Below are 19926 nucleotides of genomic sequence, written 5' to 3'. Positions count from 1 at the left end.
GCATGGCATTGCACCCGAGACTGGCTGGTCTTGATCATAAAAACAGCCGTCCGACTTTCAGAAGCAATCATGATAGAAATCACCCAAACAGAGACACAATTCAAAACCACCCTAACGGGGTTCAAGAAGCGGCTTGATGAACTAAACAAAGATATTAATGAATACAAAGAAAATTTAACACAAAGTAAGGTGAACCAATTTCAGAAAGACCTCAAAAAGTTTGAGTTCAATAAAATCTATCCTTACGCAGACCCCGCTTTTGTTGCTTCACGCAGAGCTGAGACTAACACCTATGGCACAGACGATGACTCATCCAACAGCAGTGGCTCGAGCAACAATAGTTTCAGACAGGCAAGGAGAGGGAAACAAAGGGGAAGAACACGCCCCCCTTTCAATCAACCATCTTGGTTTAATTTCCCTCCACAACAGGGTGGTATGGGCACACACCCGATGCTGTTCCACTACCCATTCAACCCACAAATGGGCTGGAACCCTGGCTACGCGGCCCCAATGTACCCACCTAACCATTTCACACAGAACTCTTTTTTAGAGAGAGGCCAAAGGGGCAAAGGTCGGCGGAGAGGGCCCAACCAAAGGGTCCACTGGATACAAGACGACCCAGTGGGAAACCACACTCGGAGCAAACAACAACAGGACCAAATGATCGCAGGTCCAAGCACGTCGACAGCTTGATAGTCAATCTATCAAATAAGACATTAACTACCCATGAGACGGCAATACTAGAAAAGGGATTGGGCTTTGTCCCATCAGCGCGTCCGGATAAATTCCGCCTTCACTGTGAACTCTCTGCATTTTTCAGAAAGTTAAAACTCAAGGCTTTTTTTGAAGAACGTACTTCTGAGCAAGCAGAATCTGATGAAGGTGACACACCCCTACGACCAAAATCCACATTCACCCCTCCTCCACATACCATACCAGTGGAAATTACAACTTTTGAACGCGCAGTCTTTGCAGAGATAGAGAATGTGGACATCCCCTCCAATTTCAAAAATCTCAGTGCCGATGAATTTAGAGCCATTAACTCCTTGCGCCAAGATTCAAAGCTCACCATAAAACCAGCAGATAAGGGTGGGGCAGTGGTTTTACTGAATACTGTTGACTACGATCAGGAGTGCCTCAGACTTCTCAGTGATCGTAAGAATTACACGCCACTTCCCAGCGATCCCTCTAATGATCTGAGAATCCAGATCAAGAGCGTAGTCGAAGAAGCACTGACACAAGGCATTATCACCAGGCCGGAAGCACGATTCCTTACTGAAAGCCAGGGTACCATCCCGTACTTTTATACACTCCCAAAGATCCATAAGGATAGACTTCCTCCCCCTGGGCGACCCATAGTCTCGGGGATTGGCTCTCTTTTGGAACCCCTATCACGGTTCTGTGATCATTTCCTGAAGCCACTGGTCCAACAATCAACTACATATCTTAAAGATACAAAGGACCTGCTGAAGCTACTGAACAACATCAAATGCTCAGAGGACACCATTCTCGTCACGTTGGACATCGAAAGCCTTTATACGAGCATCCCCCAGGATGAGACTATCAGGGTCCTAGGGAAATCCCTTAACTCCCACCCATGGGAATACAGAACCACTAAGGATTTCATTATCCAATGTGCTACCCTGGCCTTGAAAAAGAACTTTTTCGAATATCAGGGACATCTATATCTACAATCCACAGGTACTTCCATGGGGAGTACCTTCGCTCCTAGTGTGGCAGGATTGTATGTATACGATTTCGAACAAAAATTCATCCTCCCTGATACTAATCCACATCTATCCTCCATAGGCTTATGGAGACGATACATAGATGATGTGCTTCTAATTTGGCAAGGCGATACCAACGCCCTCCATACTTTTTTCAGTTGGGTTAACACCTTGGATCCCAATTTGAGATTCACCCATTCTTACGACCGTTCTGAAGTAGTATTCCTTGATGTTGTAATTACAAAGAAACAAGGTGCACTTCACACCAAGACATACTACAAACCCACCTCCAGAAATAACCTTCTTGAGTTTACGAGCTTCCATCCTCGTACACTGAGGGAGAATTTACCTTATGGGCAATTTCTCCGGCGGAATTGCACCTCTCTGGGTGATTTCAAAAACCAATCCAATGATTTGACTTCCAAACTGACAGCTAGAGGGTATCCCCTCCCTCTCCTATATAGAAGCTACAAACGGGCAAGAAACCAACCCAGGGAACTCCTTTTGGTGGACTATGTGAAAGAGGCTACGCCAATACCACTTACATGTGTCACCACTTACAGCACCCTTTCCAATAAAATGAAAAAAGCCATCACTAAACATTGGTGTATTATCAATAGCAATAATCGCAAATGGGAGAAACCATTGTTCTCCTTTAAACGAGCTCAGATCCTGCGCAACAGTCTGGTACAGACACGCCCCACCACACAACCTGACACAATCCAAAGGTCTATCACAGAAGTTTGGGGCCTACCAAAGATCACTGGGCATTTCCCTTGCTCCGATTGTAGCATATGTCATCTGACCTCACATACAAACACTCTGAATCTCAAACCAGGTAGGATCTGGACCCAAAGAGGACACACCAACTGCAACACGCCTAATGTCATCTACCTAATCACTTGCCCGTGTGGTCTACGATACGTAGGGATGACCACTAGGAAAGTCAAACTCCGAATATGTGAACATCGGAGTAATATTAGGTGCAAGCGCGTCACTACCAAACTGAGTGAGCATTTCCTGTCTGTCAATCATACCACCAATGACTTAAAATGGACTGTCATTGAGGAGATCACAGCACGCAAAAACATTCCAAAAATCCTTTTTGAAAAGGAACAAAGATGGGTTTATCGTTTGGGAACCAACCTCCGTGGCCTGAATGATAATATACCCTGGACCACCATACTATAGGTCCCTGCTATTAGTGTTTCAGACATACAGAGTATCTACCATTCGTGATTTCTCTGATTTTCCCTGAGTCAATTCTGACTCTATATTGTATACATGGACTGGTTCCATTGTGTGTCCATTCCTGTATACATCCCATATACCTGTGTGCCTGATATACCATATGTGCCCAACCCCACTTATGGAAGTCCTTTTTACCTGTACATTAAAAAAAAAACCTTTGACGTTAGACAGTCAGTCGTTCTCTTTACTCTGCTGCTGGCCCCTTATTTGTAATCCAGTGCACAACGTTTGTACTACCATTTATGGCCTCTCTGTTTTTGTTCCCCCTCTTTGTAGGTCCTCTGTCCTAGTGACCGCTGCAAGCCCTGAGTCTTTTTCCCACGCTCAATTAAGTTTTCTTCCCCTTTCTTTTTTTTTTTTTTAAAAAACGTCGCTCATTACCTTTGGACGACTTCCCCTTACCCATTACGTTATTGGCTGTACACCCGCCATTCTAACCAATCAAAGCAGAGCACGGGAGATTCTGACCTATCCCCGTGCTCCTTTCTTTTTCACTGCCCCCCTGCCTCACGGGACAATTTCTCTTATACGTGCCTAGAGCCATGGATCCTCACATCCTGGACCCGGTGGCAAGAGGCGCTCTAGGTTCCTAACGGGTGCCGAGCAGCGAGGGCGTGAGTAAACAAATGTCACCCCCCTACCCCCCTTCGCTCCCGTTTCTTACGGTAAGCGCTCCCAGAGCTCAGCCGCTGGAGATCTTCTCCTCTTTTCTTTTTCCTTTACAGGGTGTGCCATATTGTACCCATTCCCCCCCCCCCCACCCCCCCCCCCCGGGATCACTGAGGCTTCAAATGGATATGCCTCTTAGTAAGATTGATTTTCCATTCTTTTTGCATTATAAGTCTACGATGACTTACACAAGGACACGCGCTGTCGTGCCTCAGCCCATATTTGACTCGAGATTCTCACACAGAGTTTAAAGTCCACGTGTGTTCCGATATACATTTGTAGACACGCTATTCAGGATAAGTCGCAATCTACTTGCCTGACACCGATATTCGGTTAGTCTTAGGTGCACTGTTTTCACTATTACTGCACCTGAGGTATATGTTAATGGCACTTCTTCATATGAGCACCATGTTTTCAGGTTGATTCTACAGCGCCTGACTACGAGTTGACCATCAACATTTACAACTCTTTCATGTTTTGTCTTTTGTTTGTGTGTCCTTTTAACTCCAGAATAAACTCGTTTCTCTCCACCACGATATTACTTGGCGGATTTTTCACTGTAAATACAGATTTTTCACACAATAGCCCACGGTAGGGTGAACCTTAGCACGTTCATACCACCGGGACTTTGCACCCCCACTCTGGTCCTGACGAAAGCCTGTTGAACATTCATTTAGGCAGAAACATGTTGACCGCCATGGAGTGAAACAGGTCTTCTATTTTTTGACCTTCACTCCTTTTTAATATTTCCAATTAGCGAAATTATTAAATTTACTTTTTTGACTCAATTGGAAATTTTAAATTCAGTGTCACTTCACATGAACCCCGCTCCGCAGTAACCTGGCTTTGCAGCACACTGGGATGGCATTCGGCCATACCCAGTGGAGCCCGATGAGGAAGCATGTCACCAACCAGGTTGGTGAGTGAGGGCTTTATACATAACTTGTATTATCTTCATAGGTCTGCGTTCCTCACAACAACATATTGGTTTGTTCCGAGCTTGTAGACCCATGCCCTTTTGATGTAAAGTGCCTTGTTTACATTACACTGACTTCGTTGTTTCGCATTGTATCTTATTAGACATCCTGAAAATCTGTAGTGTATCGGGTCCTCAGTGACTATTATTGGAAACTATTGCATGAATAAAACTTGGGATGTTAGAACTGGGCTTGTGTTTATTGGTTCGAGGTGTAAAGTCTAGTATTAATGACAGATTTATTATTCAACATGTTAGGTGACAAATGTCCAGGTAGCCACATTTGGCAAGCAGACACTTGTAAAGCCAGTATCCCATAGGTAGTCGGCTGATGGGAGGGAAACAGCCATGTGCCACCTTGAAAAACATTTGTAAACTGAGCCTGGACATCAATTAGGGTTAGCAAGTAAAAGCAACCTGTCAATTCTCTTCCTACTACCCTAGCTGAATGCCTTGGGAAATGCTATTCTGATCAGAGAAGAGACTCCCTCCTCCTGGAAAGGAGCTATCATAGTTCCAATATACAAAAATGGGAATTGGGATGAGCTGCCAATTATAGACCACTCACCCACAGCATTGAAACAACTCTTCTGCAGGCAGGTGTTAGCAAAACTACAATCATGTATGCTGTATGATAAAATACTCTCTGACTGCCAAGCGGGTCTTAGACCCACGTTCAGTACCATTGAAACTTTGGATTGACGTGCAGGAAGTATGTTATCATCAGACGGGATCATTTTTATGATGCCTTTATTGATTTAAGGGCGGCATTCGACTTGGTACCAAGGGTCAACCTTTGGAAGGTTCTTGACACCTATGGTATTCCTACTGACCTTTTGAGAATGTTACGGCTGTTACATACAGACACATATGCACAGGTTAGGTGGAACTTTGGTGAGGACCTTACTTATAGAATTCCAATTAATCACTGGGTCAGACAAGGATACATACTAACTCCCACATTCTTTAGCCTATATATAAATGGAGCAGTAGACAATGCAGACAGGATGCCCCTAAATCCACAGACACCTACATACCAATCTCATGTTTGCTGACAATGTTATGTTATTTTATTTAGTTTGTAAAGCGCTCATATACCAGAGGGTGTGTTGGTGCTGCCTTGATGGGAAGGACAGTTATAGAGGTAAGGTTACAGCTGATAAAGAAAAGCAGTGAAGAACAGAAACAGCTTATTGATTAAAAGCCATGTTTGAAGGGCTTTTCTAAAATGCTGAATATTACGATCCTTATCTCTGGAACGCCATCGGGTATCAAAGCACTCCTGAATAGCTTCTCTAAATTTTGCTCGGTAAGAGGCTTAGAGGTGAACCTCTCTAAATCTAAATTCATGGCACTGAACCCACGCTGGTCATTTAGAGGTAGGATGAGACTGGATGGGATGCCTCTGGAGCAAGTCAAATGCTTTGAATATTTGGGTGTCAGACTTACCAATAACTAGTCCTGAGACTCCCAGATTGAGAAAAGTAGGTCAGCCCTTCACCAAAGGGCATTCACTATAACTAGGAAGCACAACGCCACTTCTAATGGCGCTGTCTCCCCTGACCTGGAAGTATACAGGGCCACTGCTATAGTGGGTGACACGTACGGGCCAGAGCTTTGTGGATGGTTTGAGATGTCCGTACTCACCCTCATTGGAAACAAATTAAATAGGTCATTGTTTAACCTCCCCCATATCATCACCCTTCGCATCAACCTCTCTTTACAAGGAATGGACCAAGTTGTCCATTTAAAACTACTGACATACTGGGTGCGCCTGTGGTCCACAGAGGTGCTGACCTCTATAGAGAAGGGTGCTGGGACAGAATATCGAGCTGGAAATGTCAACTTAGAGAAATATCGAGTTGGAATTATTACTTATTAGGTAAAAAGTATTGTTTATAAAAATATAGAGGTCACTAACATTGTTTGCAAAAATATAGATGATAAAATATCGATTTTTTAATTAGTGTTATGTATTTTAGTTTATATTTTAAATGTATGTGACGTATGTTTTTTGTATAAGTATTGTTTATGTTTTTTAATATATGTATTACATTTTTAGTAGTTATGAAATTGATTTTAATTAAACTTTGCATTTTTTTGTTCCGTAGCGGGTTGTGGGTTTATAGGGTAATAAGGTGGAAAATTATTTAATTATAATAATTGAATGACAATTTTTTATTTATTTAATTTAGATTTTATAGCGTTAATTGTGGGAAGTAATTGATTTGTAATTAATTGGTTGTTAATGAATATTAATTAATTAATTGATAATAATTATGGTAATTGTGTATTTTGTTTAGGTGTGGGTTGTGGGGTTTATAGGGGTAAAGGGTGGCAAGTGATTTATTTTTGATTAATTGATAATCAGTTGTTAATTTATAATAATTAATTGATTGAAAATTAATTACTGAAATTGTGTCATTATTTTAAGTGTGGTTTGTGGAGTTTATAGGGTAAAGGGTGGGAAGTAATTTTTGTTTAATTAATTAAAAATTAGTTGATCATTAATATTAATTAATTAATTTATATTTAATTGGGTATTTGTTTATATTTTGTGTGTGTGGGATTTATTGTTATAGGGGTACAGTGTGGGGAGTAAATTAATTATACTTACTTTATTAGTTGTTAAATACTATTAGTTTTTTAATAAGTTTTAATTATGTAATTCATATTTTGTTAACAGTTTAATTTGAGCTGTGGGATGTGGGGATTATATGGGTAAAGTGTGGGAAGTTAAATAATTTTTATGCATTTTCTTTTGTTTTTTAATTAATAATATTTATTTAATTGGTAATTAATTATGTTAGTTGAGGAAGTACTTTTAAAAAAAATTTGTTATGTTATGTTATATACACTTGTAGCGCGCACAGATACTCCAGAGAGTGTCCTGGCGCGAGCCAGACAAGGATCAACACAGCCACAGATAAGGAGACTAGAATAGGAGGGTTTTCAGATGCTTTTTAAAAATCGCAGGGTCTTTGATACCCCTCAAAGTCAATGGCAGAGCATTCCAATCCTGCGCCACCAGCCGGGAAAAAGAACAGCCGCCCAGTCTTAGGCGCTTAAATCGGGGAGTCTCTGCCAGAAGTTGAGAAGACAAACGCAGCTGTCTTACCGGGGTGTAGAAAGCCAACCTGTTCTGTAAATAAATAGGACCCAACCCATACAGGGCTTTTTGAGCGATGGATAAGATTTTAAATTTTATACGGGCCCTGACAGGAAGCCAATGCAACGATTGCAAGTGTAAACACATACTACATCTGCTTGAAAGGCCCAGCAGAAGACGAGCTGCAGCATTTTGAATCACCTGTAATTTATCCAACAGATAACCCGGAATTCCAGTATACAATGCATTGGCATAATCAAGGCGCGAAAGGATTAGTGCACAAACCACAGTCTCCTTCGCAGCCTTGGGCAGAAGAGGAAGGAACCAGCCCCACACAGACCTAGAAATTCCAATCTCTCGGAGGCGATTGAGAAGCAAGGCATGAGGCACCGTATCGAAGGCCGCCGAGAGGTCCAGCATAACCAGCGCTGCCCTCCCACCGGCATCAAGGCACTCTCTAATCACCTCAGACACCTCCAGTAAGGCAGACTCAGTACTAAAAGCCGCCCGAAACCCTGATTGTGCCGGATGGAGCAGGCCAGAGGCCTCCACATATTCCGTAAGCTGATTGGTGACCACCTTTTCACAAACCTTGGCCAGGCTAGGAAGCAATGAAATAGGACGATAATTTCCAGGGGAAAAAGGGTCCAAAGATGGTTTCTTAAGAAGGGGAAGAATTTTAGCTTGCTTCCAAGATGTTGGCAAGCAGGCCTCCCGCAATCACATATTAATGATCTGATTGCCCTCCGGATTAACACACTCCGCGGCGGAAGCCAAAAGTCTGGCCGCACAGGGATCTGTGGGCGTGCCTGATTTTAAGGCCATCACAATTTTAAGGGAGGTAGAATTTGGATGTGGGTTGTGAATTGTGTGGTGTTATATGGTAGGAAATAAAGAAAGTTCATTTATGCAATAATTAATGTTTTTGTTTCTAAATAATGTTTAAGTAAACATATTTATTTGTTTGGAAATTATTTTTTATTTTATTCAATATAATATTTGTAGGTATTTGTTATATGTATTTAACATTATAATATGTTTGATTTAATTCAATATTAAATATATTTGCATTTCAATTTTTTAACACATTTCAATTTTTTATTTATTTGTTTTTTTAAACATTTTTATTGTTGTTAAAATGTTTGTTTTTATTTTTGGAGAGAGAATATTAATTGTTACTCCTCTGCAATCCAACACTTTTCCTACTGTGGCACTCACTGGAGTGGGAATAGTAATTTTCACCCCTCCGCTATCCAACAATTTCCCTACTGTTGCACTCACTGGAGTGGGAATAGTAATTTTTACCCCTCCACTCCAACACTTTTCCTACTGTTGCACCCACTGGAGTTGGAATAGCAAATGTAATTATTTTCCTATCCAACATTTTTCCTACTGTTGCACTGATTGTATTCGGCAATTTATGTTTAAATATTTTTTCATTCATTTAATGTTGTAATTTATTCTAGAATGTTTTTTTATATTCTAAATTATTTAGATATATATATATATATATATATAATATGTATAAATATATATATATTTTTTATATCATTTTAAAGTTTTAAAATAAATTAAAGATTATTTTAAAGTAAACATATATGTATAAATTATTATGTTTGTGTGGTTTTTTTATTACTTTTTTTGTAATATTTAGTAAAAGGTATATTAAATGTAATTAATTTTGTTAAAATTAATAATATGTAATATATTTAATATATATTATTTTATATTATATATATATATTTAAATCGATATTTTTTACATCCATATATTTACATCCATGATTTGATATTTTTGTACTTACCTGTTTAAGTATAGTAGTCTATATTTTTTTGTCAATATTTTTTACATCGATGTTGTGTCAGTGAACCCTACCAGGGGACTTGCACTATCCTTTTAATGTATGGGAGAGGGTATTTTATTATTTGACATGATGCAGAGGATATGACACACAGAGCCCCTACTAAACCTGGTTGATTAGTAACAGATAGCAGCATAGTGGTGGACTTAACTGCAAGCTACTTACAGTGCTACCAAGCATCAGATATATGGCCACCTGACTTCCTCGGGAAGGCTTTTCAGCAGTCGGGCTCCTTCCACCCGATGTGCTACACAAGACACTTGGGGCCATCAGGAGACTACTATCCCTTAAGTTCTATCTTCGTGTTGGAATGGAGCCACACTGTATGCCACTGGAACATCGATGTATAAATATCATGGAAAAACCAACAACCAAAAAGATCATAAAAGTAAGTATATCTAGTTAAGCATCGGTTTATCATACTTGACCCCACAAGTGTGTAACTTATATTTACATTCAAGGTACACATATGGTGTTAAGAATACATACTTATCTATATGCGTCCTTACTTTTAGGGGATTTTGGTTCGCGATATTTAATCATATGTTGTTAAGAATATATACTTATCTATATGCACACTTGCCTTCAGGATATTTTGGTTCTCAATATTTTAGTCCCAAATATATTGGCTCCACAATATTTTTGCACGCATTGTGGCAGCTTGGCTGACAAGGTTTTAAGTTGCAACTTGACAGTCATATTCTGGCACCCAATACATTAACATTCAAAGTTTGTCATATTTATTGTCATTTTTATTGGAAGCAGAAAGGTGAGGCCATAAATTCACTTTTTTTTTGTATCAGGTGGTGTCACGAATTTACTGTAACTTGACAGTGGATTAAAAGCATGTCTTTTTGCTTACTACCATTCCTTTCACCATTTCTATTTGCCTAGAGTAAACATATTGTGCTGCCACTCTCTTTAGTGGGACAAGTATGTTATGTGTATTTGTAAAACGCACTATCTCCCGTGAGGGTATCTTGGTGCTGGTCAGATGTGTGAGCCTAGCCCTGCATATGGTAGGTTGTTAATTGAAAGTCAGGTCTTTGACTTTCTTGCAGAATTCAAGAAGAGAAGAGGAGGCTCTGATGTGAAGTAGAGGTTTGTTCACTGCTTTAGGTGCGATGTAATTGAATGCCTGTCTTCCTCATTTGGTTCTTAATGTGCATGGGATATGTGTGAGTACGAGTTCTACTGCGCTGAGGTGTCTGGTTGGTTGGTGGAAGCTGATGCAGCTTTTCAGGTAGGTGGGACCTAAGTTGTGTAGTGCCTTCAATGTGTGTGGGGAGTTTGAAATTAGCACGTTTGTGTATCAGGAGCCAGGGGAGCTCCCAGAGGTGTGGTGTGATGTGAGTTCTGTGTGGGAGGTTGTGGTTAAGTCTGGCTGCCGAGTTCTGAATGGTTTGTAGTCTCCTTGTGAGCTGCTTGTGGTTCCCAGGTAGAGGGTGTTCCCATAGTACAACATGCTGGTGACTAGGGCTTGAGTGACAGTTTTTATAGTGTTGCTCAGGAGATTTTTGAGGATCTTCCTCAGCATCTTAAGGGTGTAGAACAGGATGCAGTGACTTGTGCAGTCAAGTCAAGTTTGCTTTCAAGGATTATTCTGAGGTTCTTAGCATGGGTGCAGGGCATGGGTGTGGGCCTGAGTTTGGCTGGCCACCATTTGGAGTCCCATGGTGAGGTGTTCATTTTGAACATCACTACATCTGTCTTGTAGGTGTTGAGCTTGAGACAGTTGACTTTCATCCAGTTGGAGACATCGGTCATGCAGGCATTGAACTTGTTTCTTGTGTTGTGGTCTTGTCTGACAGGGAGAGTATGAGTTGGGTGTCATTGGCATAGGAGAGAATGATGATGTCGGATACATGGATAATGTTGGCCAAAGTGATCAGTTAGAAATGGGATTTCTGGTTGGCTGAGCTGGAACCCTCCTCTCGGGCTCGGGAAAATGTGGCACAGAGTGCCCACCACGCACTCACACGAGCAAAGTTGAAGCCCTCCTCCCCGAGCTTCTGGGAACATGTGGGGCTCTCCTCGTCACCACAAGAGCCCCGCCCCCAACCAGGCAACAACTGCCTGACTTCCTGGCCTGTGGCTCCTCTGCCACGGCGCGGCGGAGCGCACCAGGTTCAACGTCCGAGCCATCTCCTCTGGCTCAAAGGGGCTATGAAAATGAAGCACTAACGAGGCCCTAATTCCCAAGTTCCTTAGGGTAGAGCTAGGCACAGGCAGGCCAGCACATAGGGACCCCCAGGAGCCAGCAGCAGATTGAACAGCCCTTCAAAATTGCTTGCTGTGTTACCCATCACCCAACCTTGAAGTGCATCACAACACTCATCCACAAACTCCCCCCAAGACTGGTGAGACAGTTTCCTACTGCCCCTGAACCTCAACCTATACCGTTCAGGTGTGACACCCTCTTCCTGGGAACTAGGTACCATGCTCTGGGATCTGGGAGTGGGACTTCCTACACTGGAATCACTTTTGCTGCCATCACTCGACCCCACCCTCACTGGTGAATCCAGACCACTAAAAATACACTCAGGGGACATATCCTTAAGATTTAGTCTTTCCCTGGTGAAGGCCCTCTCTGCCTCCGCCATCCTCTCCTGAACTAATGCTCTCTCAACCTCAACCTTTCCCTCTTCAAGGACCAGCTCCTTGAGACTCAACTCCTGAGCCAACAAGGCCTTTCTCTACTCCTCACCCAGCTGCGCTATCTCCTTGGCATGCTCTAATCTGAGCCTCTCCAAAGCTAGCTGATGCTCCCTTTCTTCCCTCTTATCCACCCACTCCTCTGGGGACAGGGAAAGGGATGGGGCACTGGATCCAGCAAGGGACTCCCTCTCTACAGGGTCCTCACTATCTACGGGCGTCCCTGCCCTGTCATTTTCTCCCTCCTGTGCAGACTCTTCAGGACCACCCTCAGACCCACCACCCTCTTGGTGTGCAGACTGGGAACCCTTCCCCTCATAGTACTCACGTCTCCATTCATCCTCTTGCCATTGGAGCAGGACTTTCTGAAGGCTTAGCTGGATTCTGACCCACTCACTGCTATGTCTTTCTCCTCGCAGAACTCCTTTAACTTCACCCTACAGTATTTGAACAGATCACGATACAGAAAGGCAGATTCCATTTTGGCAAGGCACTACGACACAAGTGCAACACGGGAGACATAGGTGTAAGAGCTTAAACAGGAGTACACAATTCGAAAATTACACTTTTGAGGAGAAATTTTAAAAAAATCAAGAGAAATCCCCAAACACTTGATTTTGTCTAAATGCAGAGTTTGTAGTGCAACCATGCGTCACTGTGGTACTGTGCAAATGCAAGTCCTATCCTCACAACTGCCAACCAATGTTAGAAATTAGGTTTCCGGTTGGCTAGGGCAAGGGCCTAAGCCAGGCAGAAACCATCACTCTAGTCAGGGCAAGGGAGTTACACACCGAAGATAACCCATGCACCCCCTTGGTAGCTTGGCAGAGCAGTCAGGCTTATCCCAGTGGCAATATGTAAAGCATTTGCGCAACACACACACACACAGCAGCGATACACTAGGCACATCATAACAAAGAAACTCCACACAAAGTTATATAAAAATAGCCTTTGTATTACTCGTAAAACACATTAGAACGTAATCACATATATACACTGTGCCCCCTGGCACTAGGGATGACTTTACAGGGGATTATATACATTACAGGGCCAATCGGGCCACTGTCATAACCATTAGAACTCACAGGTAGTGAAACAATAAAACAACCAGTAACTACTGGCAAGAGGCACTTAGCATATACACATAAGGCTTACATCATGGCCTTACTGAGAGAAGCATATTATGTAAAACATCATCAGCCGTAGCGCAGTGCATATTCCATACACATAGCAGACCCATCTTAGGGATCAAACTGCACCCTAGGTGATCCTTACACCATATCACCTCAGGCCTCACCTAAACATAGGGGGCGACCATCAGGGGGCCCGCCTTGGGTTTCCACGCAATGCTCTTTGTCCCAAAGAGTCAGGGCTCTCCTAGCGGGAGGCCTTCCAACTGGCCATCTGGCTGCCAATGCAGCAGAGTATTGGCCCCAACAGGCCTGTACTAGAATGGGGGCGAGGGTGCAACTCACACGTGTCTTTCTGTAGACACCAAATGCCCCCGCCGTTGAAGCTGCCCGCAATCTGGTGGTGCAGCTGTGAAAACTGGCACCAACAGTGTGCCTTGCAAGCCCTACTCACCGGGGCTTCTCTCCAGCAGGCCATCATCTCTGTGATAACTGCCATTCCTAGTGGATCACACATTACAACCTACCTCATTAATATTCATGAAGTAAATAGATTTATAAAATTAAACATTAATGCATTATGAATTGTAATAATTTGGAAATCGCAATTCCTAATGTTGCTATATCTGGCCCATTGTTCTAATCATGTTGGCTAAGAATGTATAAGATTTAGAACCTGGGTGGGCACTATGTAAACTGTACTCATAGACGGAGAACCTTGAAATGATGTGAAAGATTGCACACTTTAAATAAGATAGTCAAACACAAGTCAAAGTTTCAATCGATTAAATCATTTTAATGTGATCTGTTGTTTCATAGGCTAAATGTACTATAGATTATGTTACCTAGAACCTGGTAAGAACTGTTAAATAATATGCAAAATGCCTGCTGACTTCCAATTTTATGTCATGAAAGAGTGTCAAACCTTAAGGCCCACAGACTTGTACATCTGTCCCAAACTTAAATGGTGGTCCAAGAAATGTTCACAAATGTTTAAACTCCAAAAGGTCCCACTTGCTCTAACATGACAAACATTTTGATGACCAGTTACTTTGCTATATTGTATCATTGGTAGAAGAAATGAATCTTAATTAGAACTTTTTGGTCATCCGTGGATATTAGAGTTTGCCCGAAATCTTGAGATCTGCTGTTCTGATCAGAATTTCCAATGCATTGTATAGTGATGCTTTGTCTTCTGTTCTGATTTTCAGGTTCAAGCAGCATCCAGAATATCCCTTTCATGATGAATAGCAGGGGAATGGTGATGAATGTGGCAAATGCTGCATGGCCTGGAAAAAGATGGCATTTCTGCAAAATAATTTTGAAATCAAAATGTATGGAATAGATGTACAAAGCATACAGGGCAGCCGATTCAGAAAGTAAAGGGGTGTTATGTATAAACAATAAATGTAAAATTCAGACTCTGCTCCATGTAGTAAATATTGGTATGTAGGTTTCTGGATTTCTAAAATGCAAACCAAGCTGGCTAGCAATGGAGCACTGTACGGGGCAAGCACCAGTGGGGATACATGGGGTGTTTCGTGTTTTCTCCTTGATGCAGTGTTTAGTCCCTAAACTTGTAATGTTGGAGCTCCTGACCTGGTGCTGATCTCAAGATATTGTTTTTGCTAGCTAGGTAAACAGGGGTCTTTGTTTAGAGAGTCTTGTAAATGGACAGCTGATTTTGAAGATAATTAAGACTTGCAGGGGGAGCCAGCATAGCTCCTTTAGCGCAAGGAATATGTTGTGGGATTTCCTCAGTCCCATTATGAGCTATCTTTCTGCATGAAGGATGTCTTGCAGCTGAGGTAGGGAGGGCTCTGGGATGCTGTTGAGTAGGTGGCTGGTTCCATCTAGATGAGAGAGGACTAGGGCTGTTGTACTGAAGTCTACTGGAAGAAAACGTTTCACTTTATTTCAAGAGAGTGAAATAGAACCAAGCAGTCTTAGTCTTCTTGGCAATATGTTCTTTAAGTGAGAGGTTCGAGTCACGGGTTAATCTGAGGGATTTGGCTTGTTATGTCAGCCCATTAGGTTTAAGTCGTAGGACCATGACCGAAGTAGAGAATGCCTGACATTGTTGGTAAACAGGAGGACTTTGATCTTTGTGGGGTTTCACATCAGGCACTTTTTTTACATCTAGGTTTGAATGCATTTTGAGTCTCTGTATGTCATTGGTTGAGGAAATTTTGAGATGAAGTTGTTTGTCATCTGCATACTGGTGGATCTTGATGTTACTACTGCAACAATAGTACCCAAAGGTTCCATAAAAAGGTTGAAAATGGTGGGCGACAGGATGGTGCCAAGAAGGACTCTGCAAGTGACGCGGATAAACCGGAATCTGATATGTTCCTATCTGAGTGAGTTTCTGTCATTTGGTGAGGATGGGTGTGCACTATTGTAGAATTGTGTCAGTGCAGCCTGTGAGAGTTTTCAGGGTGTGATCAGTGCTAGATGGTTGATAGCATCCAAACCTGTGGAGTGGGTGAGCAGGATCAAGAGGCAAGGGCATTTGTTAATAGTCTTGAAGTAGGTTATTCTTTCTTCTGTGCTCTTGTAGATAGGTGTCAATGGTTCGTTGATAAATAGTCCAACAAATGAGAGGTGGATTCTTGGATGGAAGTTGCCAGGATAGATGTGTTCTATTGTTGGCTATTTCAGCTGGGAATGGACTTGTCCAGTTTTCAAATACCCTGAGAAGGTACACTGTTAGTGAGCTGTTGATAATGTGGAGAAGCGGTATGAAGGCTTCTTCTTGCAGAGACTTTATGATGGGGAAGCATGTCATCTTGACTGACTTGAGTGAGATCACAATGTTGTAATGGTCTCTGTGGGAGATAGTGTTGGAGGATGACTGGTCAGAGGTGTGTTGGATGGTTATACATCATGTGGGGATGATGATTATGAAAAAGCGGTTGATAGTATTGATGATGTGATAGGGGGTCCTTGGATGAGGTTGGCACACAGTTTGATGGCCTTAACAAGAGCTTTAGTTTTGTTGGTTGATCCTTTGATGGTGGTCTTTTAGTAGGTGTCTTTAGCTTTGGTGATGATGGAGCAATGAATTGAGCAGAGTACTTTCAGAAGGATAAGGTTCATTTAGCATCTTAATCTTCATGTCTTCTCTTGTCTTCATATGGCATGCTTGTTTTAGGTAGGTTGTTGTTGTACCAGGGTGCAACTGCTTAGGCTTAGAGGTACAATTTTCAAGAAAAGAACAGTGTTCTACATGATTCTTCAGAGTGGTGTTGTAGATGTTGAGAAGAGAATGTCTGTTTTGGGCTGGAAGTGCCTGGGTAGGTTAGTTGGGTCCTCTTGGCGGAGATGGATAAATCTGAAGGGGTAGAAGGTACCTTTCTCCTTTTGCTGCTGCCGTCCAGATAGTGGAATGTGTGATAGTGAAGAAGAGAGTGAAGTGATAAGTCCAGTCCAGGAGTATGGGGGCTGGCAGTGAATGTTGGAGAATGCATAGAGGAAGAGGTCCTGTGTGCTACCTTTGGAGTGAGCAGTGTTGATTATGTGGTGTTTTATTTTAGGGTGTTGAGCAGATAGTCAAGGGCTTTCTTTGTGGTTTTGGTGCTGGAGTCGCCAGGCATACTGAAGTCTCCGAGTAAGGTCGGGTAAGAGTTTTGGATGGAGGCAGAGGTGATGAGGCCTGATATTTCTTCTATGAAGCCCTTGTGGGTTCCAGATGGTCTGCAAATGAGATGACAGAAGGTTGTTTTGCAGACAGAAAGAGGAACATTGCAGGAGAGGCGCTAAAAAGTCTTAGGTCTGGTCATGTAGAGGAAGGTACAGAGCCACGTTAAGATGTGTATGACTGTGAGTGACATTCCAGTTTGCAGTTGCAGTGAGTGTTGGATACCATACACAGTGTCAGGAATGTATGTGGACGAGAGTGTAAATTAGGTTCCTGTGATGAAAAAAGCAACTATGTTGTGATGTGTGATGATGTCTGGTGACATGTTTGCTGAGTATGTGTTAATGGGCATAGGTTGAAGATGGTGTCATGTGGGTATGTTTATTTATTGTGGATGAGTATGGTAAAAATGTTTGTGTGGTCTTGGTGAGAAAGTGGGAATGGTGTTTCGTGGGCTGGTTGACAGACACATGTTGTGCACTTCCCTTTGAAGCAGTGTTTCTGGTCCAAGGTGAATGCTATAAGATATTTATGATGGGGCAGGAATCTGGAAAAACTGAGTACTCTGAAGACCTTTGTTAGTTGTTTGTGTTGGTCGGTTTGAGCATACATAGTAAACAGAAAACAGTTTAAGAGCTTAGATTGTCTTTGAAAGTTTCACTTATCATGTCATGACTGTTGAGGTTTTCTTGAGCAGACGATAACCACTCTCAATCAGAATTATGTGAAACTGTCGCCCAAGTTCATAAATTGCTTCAAGTAAAACCATAGCCTATGTTGACTATGATTTGTTGATAGATGTACAGTCTCAAACATAAGTATCTTGTGTGTACCTCCTTAATGGTCAATGTGTTTTCGGACTATCATCAGTTTCTAGAAAGCATCTCTTTACTTCACTGTGGAAGTTTGTTTTTCGTCAATCAATGAAGGACACATCAACCCTTTTCCTTTGGTGATTGAGAAATTCTGCTACCACCCCATCCTCTCATATCTCCATACATGATCTTCAAAATTTCCTCTCCAAACTCTTTGCTCTCAAGTGGTTTGTTCTAAATAACTGACCTACGCATACAAATATTTCAACCTAGGAAACCTACAATATGTTACACTTTCTTTCTTGATTGCAATTATACTCTTGTGTCTTGCTGCCATATTCATGGAATAAAAATAAATCATATTCTTTAAACAAAAAATATTTGTCGGTATAATTTCTTTTGCCATGTGATTTGGAGCAGCTACAAGCCTTTGAATGTGGAAGTTGTTTAATGTAGCTGGGACGAGCCCACAATTCGTCCTCACGGGGTTACGTTTCAATTTGAAGCAAACTTCTGGCATTTTCTTTAAATTCACAAAAACTTCCCAAATACTCCTCTGAATCTGAAGTATTTCTAGTAGTACTCAGATATGTAAATACATCTACATGTGAAAATGTAACGTGTGCATTTCGGTACTACTGAGAAGTGTGACACTAGAGTACATAGCTCTAATAAAATATTTGTTCTTGTTTGTCCATAGGGAAAGCGTCTTCACTGTAGAAATACTTTTTCCTTCAATGCCCCTATGAGTTTTAGGAATATTTTTTCCCCGATTCCCAGTCTGGAAAGACATTTACTCCTGCCTTTTTACAGGAGTAATTTTGTGTGTGTTTCCGAGGCAAGGATCTACCTTCAAATTGTTGCTGAATACCCTCAAATCTAGGAGTTCACCAACATTTACTGGGGACTACCCTGACCCTCCACCAACAGACCAGACTTCTCCCATCAGCCTTCGCTACTGGGAGCAGGACCACCTCTGTTTTCCCACCATTTCTTGGCCGACAGCCCCTCTTTAGAGGGTGCACGCTCCCTCATCACAGGTCTACCCTGACACTCCACCAAAAGACCACATGTCCAAGCAGCCTCGGCTCCTGGAAGAAGGACTGCCTCCATTTTCCCGCAATTTCTCTACCACCAGATCCTCTTTAGAGGGCGCCAACTCCTGCATCACGGGACTACCCTGCCCCTCCACCAGCATACCACATCTCCCAGCAGACTTTGCTAGTGGGAGCAGGGCTGCCTACATTTTCCTGCAATTCAACCCCATTTTCACCTCCAGTGACACCATTGTACACTTCACCATCACTGACGCCCAGCACACCATCACCAAGCGTCAACTCCTCCGACGGCAGTTGGAGAAATGTCACCAAAACAGTGTTGCGCTTTACAAATCCTGTTTGATTGATTGACCACTCTGAAATATCAAGAAAATAACACATGATGCCAGACTGGTGAAAAAACATATTCTGATTTAATGGCTGGATTTCTGTGTGTGCAAATCTCATTTAAATTATAAGACCATTCTTGACCCTTTTATGTTATGTGTATTTGTAAAGTGCACTATCAGCCATGAGGGTGTCCTAGCGCTGAGCAGTTGGGTGTGCCTAGACCTGCCTATGATATGTTGGTTAACTGGAAAGCCAGGTCTTCAGCTTCTTGTGAAATTCGAGAAGAGCGGAGGAGGCTCCGCAATGGAATTGGAGGTCGTTCCATGCTTTTGGGGCTATGTAAAAGAATGCCCGTCCTCCTGATCTGTTTCTGTGTACGCATGGGATGTGTGTGAGTGGGAGTATTGAGTTCCTTGGTGATCGGACGTTGGCTCGTGCAGTCATGTCCAGTTTGCTGTTGATGATTAATCTGAGGTTCCTGGAGTGGGTTTTGGGTGTGAGTCCGAGTTTGGCCAGCCACCATTTGGAGTTTCTTAGTGAGGTGTTCTTGGCAAAGATCACTGTTTCTGTCTTGTTAGTGTTGAGCTTAAGACAGACGGGTTTCATCCAGTTAGTGACTTTGTGTGTTGGGGCTCTTGTCTGAGAGGGAGAGTATGAGTTGCATGTCTGCGTAGGACAGGATATTGATGTTGTGTATGAGGTTGA

General features: G+C 42.3%; 1 protein-coding gene across 1 annotated transcript in view; it reads left to right on the top strand.

Annotated features, from left to right (window-relative positions):
- The window catches only part of LOC146854242 (aldo-keto reductase family 1 member C3-like), a 386032-nt gene extending 367821 nt beyond the window's left edge, over positions 1 to 18211 (top strand). The window contains exon 10 of the mRNA XM_085652025.1: positions 14590 to 18211. Within this exon, the coding sequence (XP_085508151.1) occupies positions 14590 to 14629 (40 nt within the window). The 3' untranslated portion in view covers positions 14630 to 18211. The remainder of the gene's footprint in view (positions 1 to 14589) is intronic.
- The last annotated feature ends 1715 nt before the right edge of the window (positions 18212 to 19926 follow it).

Source organism: Triturus cristatus, chromosome 4_1 (assembly GCF_964204655.1).
Source record: "Triturus cristatus chromosome 4_1, aTriCri1.1, whole genome shotgun sequence".
In the NCBI taxonomy this organism is placed as follows: domain Eukaryota; kingdom Metazoa; phylum Chordata; class Amphibia; order Caudata; family Salamandridae; genus Triturus; species Triturus cristatus.
Note: the sequence above shows the minus strand (reverse complement) of the source record. Positions and strands in the feature narration are given on the sequence as shown.